This window comes from Pyrgilauda ruficollis, unplaced genomic scaffold (genome assembly GCF_017590135.1).
Source record: "Pyrgilauda ruficollis isolate IOZ18807 unplaced genomic scaffold, ASM1759013v1 scaffold11, whole genome shotgun sequence".
In the NCBI taxonomy this organism is placed as follows: Eukaryota; Metazoa; Chordata; class Aves; order Passeriformes; family Passeridae; genus Pyrgilauda; species Pyrgilauda ruficollis.
Genome location: NW_024509210.1, coordinates 12,248,521 through 12,257,093, shown reverse-complemented (window position 1 = coordinate 12,257,093; position 8,573 = coordinate 12,248,521). Strand labels below are relative to the sequence as shown.

General features: G+C 39.3%; 1 protein-coding gene across 8 annotated transcripts in view; it reads right to left on the bottom strand.

The window, feature by feature from the left end:
* Positions 1-5,305: 5,305 nt before the first annotated feature.
* USP54 (ubiquitin specific peptidase 54) overlaps positions 5,306-8,573 on the bottom strand; it is a 93,511-nt gene continuing 90,243 nt past the window's right edge. For 7 of the 8 annotated variants that reach the window (XM_041473864.1, XM_041473880.1, XM_041473912.1 and 4 more), the window contains 2 exons: positions 7,421-7,607; positions 5,306-6,710 (listed from right to left, as the gene is read on the bottom strand). In XM_041473864.1, coding sequence (XP_041329798.1) covers positions 6,061-6,710; positions 7,421-7,607 — 837 coding nt within the window. In that variant the 3' untranslated portion in view covers positions 5,306-6,060. Of the gene's footprint in view, positions 6,711-7,420; positions 7,608-8,573 lie in introns of those variants that run through there. The other variant, XR_005955662.1, reaches the window with a different exon arrangement.

Genomic DNA, 8,573 nt, shown 5'->3' with positions numbered 1-8,573 from the left:
AAAGCATTGTCTTAAGTCATTATCACTGCAATACTCCAGCTGCCAATGTCATCCAGTACTGAGAAGCTGCATTGACTTCAAAAGAGAAAAACCAAAACTAAATTATTATTGGGTTAACCTTGATTTTTTTTAAATTTTATATATATATATATTTAAGATAGTGCTAGTATATTGTATATGCTGATTTATTGTGTATATATATTAGATAGTGCTGGTATGAAATGACAAGCTACTTTACTATTACAGTGCATCCTGTTCCACTTCCTCCCTGCACACATATCCCTCATTGCCTGATAAACTCTGTGAAGGGGCTGAGGAAGTACAGACTACATTTTTAAAAGTTAGTCAAGGCCACAGGCATTACTTGCACCATACCAGAACTGTAAAAAACAGGCTAAAGCAACCTGACTTCAGAATTTTAGGTAATTTCCACAGACCAAACCCTACCAGACACATATTTGATTTAAATTTCACACCTCCAGAGTGATGGTACCTCAAACCCTTCCTTAGGTTCCTCAAAACATCACTTTCTCTGCTTAAAGCATTCCTTCCCCTGCCCTTATTATCTAGTTCAAACTTTCCCTTCCTTAGCCTTAAGCAATTGCTTTCTCCTACCATCTGAGACCAACCAATTCCCTCTCTTCATTTATCTTACTACCTTAATGATATTAATAGACTATTAATAGTCACCTCTACTCACTCTAAAAATTGAGTTCACTCTGCTTTTTGCTGCCCTCCTTTGTGTTCTCTCATTTCCTCAGTGCCTCCACAAGCAAGAGACTTAACTGACAAAGTACTCAAGGTAAGCAGGTCTATGTATAGGAGCTTGCAAAAACCCCCCAAAGTTACTACTGCTCTGTAACAGGAACTGTGACAGAAAACAGTGTGAGATATGTTTTACTATTTTTTTTAACTTTGTCGATCCATGAGCACAATGTCCTACAGATCAGAGAAATAACATTAATAAATTTTAAAGGAAAGTGTCAGGAAATCAATTTTTAAGGGAAGTGTCACAAAAACCAGATATGACAACTCAGTTGCTGAAGAGTTCATGCACTCTTTTCTCACAAATGCATCCGACCATTGAGACTACGAGGTGAATGTGCAACTATGTTTTCAGCTTACCTCTCTGCATCTTTGAAACCAAACACCATGAAGTACTAATAAGAATTAACTGTTACATTAGGATTGGATAGGGTTGAAGAAAGCGTTTAACAAAAAATGACCTTCGTAACTGGGCAACTCTGAGGTAATGAAAAATGAATGCAGAAAAGGATCTCTCAAGGATATATTAAAATATCCACATAAACATTTAGAAGCTCTTCTACATGTTTTGTCCCCGTAATAAGTTAATAGACAATTCTGAAACCACTGGAGAGATGTGGGCTTCCCCCCAACCCACCGGAAGACGTCATTCCATGAGAAGTCATTACAATTTTATTTTCTCCTCTGTACCTCTGAGCTCTTTGCATGAATTACAACCTTGTGTTCAAATCAGTAGCTTACTGATCAGTCAAGGCTCCCCCACACACACCTTCTTCTCTCTCTTCAGAGGAGTATGGTGTCAAAAACCTGGCTTGATTCATCTGCTACATTAAATAGCTTTTTTTACACCTCGAAGGGCAGTTATTCAAAACCAGTCTACAGCACTGAAATGGCTGTTTAATGTCAACTGAGAGTTTTTTAATCTATCTGGAGAAACTAATTGAATTTCAAAAAAAAAAGAAAAAAGGTAATGTATGCATTATTTCATCCTATTAGGAACAATTAATACATAGTGCCATGAACAACTGATTATTTCTTTTTAAATGTACTTTTAAATACATACCTGATTTCTGAAAACTTGTAGCTGAGTTAGCAGTAGTGTAGGATTAACTTCCATTTGATTAACATATTTTAGATCTTAAACAAAAGTCAGTCTTAACCTTCACAGAGATACTGCGTTAACATGCTCGTGCTTTAAGGTGCTTTCAGTAATTTAAGGCAACCTCAAATAGTTTTGTTTCTTTTTGTTTTAAGCAGCAAAAGTTCTATGCTTGGAGCTCCCTCAATTGACAGTCACATAATAATTAACTGGTATAAATTTTGAGTAAAACCCTGGAAGGATAGCTAACCCTAGACTGCCATCAAAGTTAATTTTGCCCGAGTAGTGAAGAAGTTAAAATTTAGTAACGTGAAATTATTCTTATGGTTATTACTGAAGTACAGCTTATTGTATTCACTTTTCTCATGTGTTCCTATTTTAAATTATTTTGATTAGTGATATATACACACATTAAACTTCTCAAGTCTGTGATTAAGTGGTGAATCATCTGGGGCTGGGCCAGCCAAAACTTAAGATAATCCTCTTCCAACAAACCTAATGTAAGTTAGTTTACAAACAGACACTTGACCTTCTTATTCATGAGTATATTCAGTGTTTACCCACTCAAGAAAAACAATTTTATTGATGCCAATAAGGAAGTTTGTGTTTCTTCAGCAGAACTTTCATTTGTATCTGCTTCCACAAACATACTAGTGAAAATATCAGTGCTCTCAAGTGACTCAATAGCTGGTCTTAGCATTTTTCCATTAATGAAAAAGCAATCTTAAAAACCTTTCCAAGTTACACTGCTTTGGTTTTAAAGGATTAAAAAAAAATTCACTCAATGAGCTAGAGGAATGATGCAGATAGCAACAGAATTAAAAAATAATTTATCTAACATGCTTTTCCTAAAACATTTTCTGAAACTTTAAAGGTTATTCCATCAGCGATAGTAATGGTGAAGAATTAGCCTTTAAAAAGCCATACAGACATGTAACTAGTCTTGAAAAGATTCTGGACTATGCAGTGATAAAATGCTAGAGGCAGGAAGGACAGATGGATGAAAATATACTTTTGCTTTTTACCAGTCACAGCACTGAACAAGAGACAGCACAGTGGTAGGAGACTCCAGAACACACATAACTTCAGTGAGGTGTTTGTAAATCCCAAGCATGTTTTCATCTTTGTCCAAGCTCACACAAACACTGGCTTGTCCTACACTGTTTGTCCAGTGTCTATTTATACATATAGCAGCAGTACCTAAGTGCTTCTGCACAGTTTCATTTACCACAGCAGGAACATCACCAAAGACTGCTCCAAAGAACATTCCCTACTCTCTCCATCAGTCAATCTTCCTTTCTCAAAAGCTTCAGCACCCCACTGCTGCTGAGGACCATCTCTGTACAGGAATCTAACCACTGAAAGAAGGAAGGAAAATTTAGACTGATTACAGAGTGTTCCTTAAAAAGGCACACATCTGAGCGAAGATATGCACACATTTCCCTTCATTCTGCCTTTTTCACCTATCCATCTGTTCCTTCCTATTCCAATCCACCATTTCTTTTGCTTTCCTCCTTCTCTTCTCCCTACCCCTCAGCCCTACCCCTCTCCCTACATAACATTAGATCCAAATCCTTCATGAATTACAGTATTCTGGAATCCTGCCTGTACTTTCTATGTTCTACCCAACCATCATTGGTAAGTCCACTCCAGCAATGTTAACAATCAGGGGAAATTATCAGTAAGACAGTTCCTTCCCTCTTCCCAAATTCCCCCATCTTAATGTGGGTGCAGTAGCCTTTGTTAAGAAACGGGCACTTCCCTTCTCTAAAGCAGAGCACATTCTGGTTAACTCCCAAGTGCTGCACGCTCCATTTGAGCACGTGTGCTGCTCAGCAGGTCTAAATATGATTTCCACAAACAGCAGGTACAAACTTGGTTGCCTTTGGGAGAAAGAACTGTGCTAGGTAGTTCCTTTTCCAAACACAGAAGGATCATATTGCATAACTTCGCTACTTCTAGAACACCAAGTTACTCTTCATTTTATTACTGCGTTCTTTTGCTCCCTACCCAAGGTCTAAATGCATATTATAAACAGAATGAGCAGTCGTAGAAATACAGGGAGTAAGAATTTTATATTTAGGAGAACTGACATTCACTTACTTTAAAAAAGTGAATTTAAGTATGTATGGCATTCATGTAATTTAATTTCATCCAATAACATACTCTTCAGCCAGGGACAAAGAAAAGGTTATATTGCATCAAAGCTTACAAACTGTTAACTCTTAAGAATTTGAAATAGCTGCTGAATTCCTGTAGGAACCCCCTCCTCACCCTTCCTATAGGCAACAGTGAACTTTAACAAGCTATTAAACTACTACATAACTGATTTTTGTATGGTATAAATATCACAGTAAAGACAAGAAGTCAAAAGAATTACAAAGTAAATATTATCTTACTGACCTTACTAAAATTTGCAGGCACAAGCTGAAGGTGAAGTAACAGTGTTTTTCCAGTCTCACATTTGCTCCCATGTTGAATATATTGCTGAATGTACTTCACTTTCTTTCTCTTCAGATGTACTAATATAGTGCTTGGTATGGACCCAGTTTTTCCTTTTAAGGCCTCTGGTTAACTTCATACAAAGCAACTGATATACAAAGGGCATTTAAAAACAGTTTTGAAACCTGGTAGCTAGAACTGTAACAGAATAAACACAACAGGTCTCTTTAAAAAACCCACTTGGTTACTACTGATTATTTTAATAAATTCCATCAACTCAGAATTATTCTGCAGAGCTTTATGTAAGTATACTTCCATTCTTTCCTGGTCACAAGGACATGAGAAAGCTAAGCATGCACGTAGTCTTCAGTTGCAGAAATTTCATACTTTATATTGATTCTTGAAGTGATGACTTCGTACTTTACTTTGGCAGCTTGTTTTCTTAGATTATGTCATTCACAGGGCAGTGATGGGGCACGGCAGGGCAGCCCTTCCACCAGCACTGGCACCGCCACAGCTCCAGCCCTGTTCCCAACAGAACCATGTACCAGGACACGCATAGAACAGAATCCCCTCCATGCTTCTGAACACCTCATAACCACCACACCTGAAAGCATCTGCAGGAGCAGGAGTGCAAGCGTGATTAAATCCACACCAATAATTTCTAATGATTTTTCTGTAGATCTGCATATAGTACCGTCCTGCACAGATGTAGTTTTTCTTAAAACAAGTAGTCAGTCTCAAAATACTTTTTAAAGGACACTTAATTATTGTTTCATCATGAGAAGAAACTTAAGTGTCAAGTAGTAATGAAACAAATCAAGTTCTGAGTCAAAATTAGGCATGTCCTCCAATCTAATTCTTTATTACATAAACTTAGTTAATGAACTAGAATAAACAACTTACTTACGTTTGTTCATGTGTAAGAAAATTAATCAGAAATTTCCAGTCAACTGATAAGTAAGGCTAAACAGAAAAGAAAGCTCAAACACAGGTGAATAGAACTATTTTCATAGATTTATTTGAAAAATACAAAAGCAAGTATGCTTGACACTAAAATAGTTAAACTTATTCTGTGTTTACATTGGTGTAGTTAAGCGTGCAGCATTAACAGTCTTTTCTGTTTGAAGCATCATTAGTTTGCTTTAAAGAAGTGGAAAAAATTGGGGTTTACTGTGAACAATGTCTCCCTGTCACTTCCTCTGGAGCAACTACAGCTGTGATCTCTGTATGAGATCTCAGAACATTGAAAACCGTGCTTGCTTTACTAACTACCACCTGCCAAGTGCAGATTTACTGCAACCTGGAAGGCAAGTCAAGTTTTTTTCCCTAGGAAGGAACAGGAAAGAGGAAGGAGAAGAAAACAAAACGATTGGTTTCTTTTTGTGAAGAATTTACCAAAGCTACATTTCATGAAAAAAGAGTCCTTAAAAATGTCCTTTTGTTAGTTGCCATCTTCCTTCAAAACGTGTGCACACTTCTGAACTTACCCGTAAGCAAATTACCATTCCTATAGCACTTTACTAGGAGAGGCCAGGACTAGAACAGTTAAGATTCCCCACCCAGACAGCAGTTCAGTAGTGTCAGAAACAAAATACAGTGCAATTAGTTTCCACATACTGTACAGCTACATTTTAAGACAAAACTGGCACAGATACTGTTTGAAAGAGTTTCCTATCTCCATGCAATCCACACTCTGGCAACAACCATAGTCCACAGAGTGGTGCACAGGGACACATGGAGTGAATGGGATCTCACCAGCCATTATTTTGCATGGTGCCAGTAGCTGCTGCTGCTCGAGCCAGCATATTTCTGTGTGCCTTGGAAGCAGAAGAAAAAGTCCCATCCACCACATGCACTGGCAGCATTCGCCTTCTGCCAGGCTGAGGGGTGTAGCTGCTGTCTCGCCAGTCTTCTTCTGGAGGCATATCTACTCTCCTTGGACCCGGGGCCTTCACACAAGAGGGGGGCACAGGGCAACCTTGAGAAGCACCGGGATCCCAAGAAGGCTCACGTGGTATTCTTAAAGTGCTGTAGTCTGTGCTGGCTGGTAGTCTGCAACTGATGGCATGAGATTCATGCATGGGATGTTGTGAAGGCTGCTGGAGGAAGCCTTCCTGTAAACTCTTGCTTGGCTGGCCAGCATGTTTCCCCCAGAGCATTGTTCGCTTATCAGGTAACGTGGCTGTTTGTGCAGCAGGGTTCAGCAAACGGCCAGAGACACTCGATGCTCCACCTCCTAAATGCAAATTAACAAGAGGCTTTTGCCCCTGGGAGAGGGTGCCTTTGGGTACACAAGGGAGACTCCCATAGCTCAGTGCCACACCTGGGTAGTCTTCACCTTGGAAAGCTTCACCCCTGTCAGGCACAACCAGAAGTTTCTGGATGATGTTCTTCTGATCTCCTGAAATAAATTTTTAAAAAAAGGTTTGCTTAGTTATAATTTTTGTTTCATCCTCTCTGAACTATCAACTGTGGCCAGCAGGTGACAGAAGAACAATGCAATCACTAGTACATCCAGTTACTGGCTGACATGCAATTCTGAATACAAGCTAGCTGTACCTTTTCCAGCATTCATTTTCCTCACTGCATTTCCTCTCCTTATCCTACTACTTCAGCTGCTGTCACAGATTTCTTTATTAGCCCCTTGTTTCATCATAGAGGAGCCCAACAAAGTATTCCAAGGGTGGTAGATCAAACTGGTTTTGATGCTGTCACAGGAAAATAATTCTCATGCAGGAAGTAGTTATTTCTACTGGCACATGTGTGATTTGTGGGAATGAGTAACTTGTGGAAGTACTCTTACACATGGAAACAAGGTGGTGGGTCTTACTACTACTTTAACATTGAAGAAAATAACTCATATTTACATGACTTTGTATAAAGCCATCATAATGTTTCCATAAAGGTTATTGGCTTTGGCTATGCACAGTTAGCACAGAACCACAGAAAAATTCTGAAGGACAGAGAAGAAAAAACATGACTTGTCCTTCCAGATTTCTGGAGGAATTCAGGCAGATAGTGCAACTCCATTATGGAAGACAAGAACTGAGAAGCTGTACTTCAGCAATATTTCTGATCATGAAGAAGGATGAAAAGTCCTGTGATTATTACCTGACAGTTTACGTGCCATGCCCACCATGCTGGGCATCAGTACATCATGGGGTGGGTGCTGCACCTGGTTTGGGTTGTGCTGGGGATCAAAGGGAAATACAGGAGGATCATGGGGGAAAGGAAGGGAAGTGGAGCTGGAAGAACGGTGGCTGGTGTCCACTGGCATTTTCCTCATATTTGGTGCTTCCTTTTGTAAAATGAGAAAGGAGAAGAACAGAACATAAAATGATGAGTAAACACAGAGTTGGGTTGAAACAAGCAAAGGTGGTGTTGATCCAAGGAAGAAAGGGATGAGTCACTGGAACAAAAACATGCATCTGCACATGAAAAAGACAGACAGACAAAAATTGCATCAATCCAGTAAGGCTCTTACTGAAGTGGTGGGCTACATAGGATCTTTAGACTGGAATTGTAACAAAATGAAAAAGCCAAAACAAACACAAACCACTCCTGGGGGTTTGGCTGACAAACTGAATACACAAAACCATGTCAGGCCAGTCAGCACTGGAAATGGCATGCTACACAAGCCATGAAATACAGTATTGCTGATTTTTCCTTTCTATTTTCTACCAGGCTTTACTGAAAGCTCTGATCCCAGACTGTGAATAGATTTACCTGTCACAGCTGAAGTATTTACCTGTGCTGTACCATTTGCCTCTAGTAGGAGATAACTACCCCAAAAAGCAGGGATGGCTGAATGGCACAACACCAAACCATCACAGACTTGAGCGCAGTGCCTTACTTGAAACAGACAACCATCCTACTGGCTGCTTGTGTTGTGGGGACAGAAACCTTAGCAGACAGAGGGGGTCTTGGACAGCTAGAGGTTTGTAATTGCTTCTGCCAGCACTTCCAGGTATGTCAGAGCCCTTAACTAAAGCATGCTGAGGAGCAAATTCTTCAAGGTTGACATACACTTAGTTTATGGTACACAGCAGAGAGGTGCAAGTGGAGCAACCTGTTGAACTAACTGATTTTGTAACTGAGACTCTTCTATACCAGTTACACAGTTGGTTTCAAATAAAAGTTCGAGTAGAGTTGGCAAAAAATTCAGTCCAAGCCAAAACTTGACATTATATCTAGCTATGTTGCTAAACACTCTGTTACTGTTTTTCTGACACTTGAAAATTGCATCTAAGACTACTTAACAGGA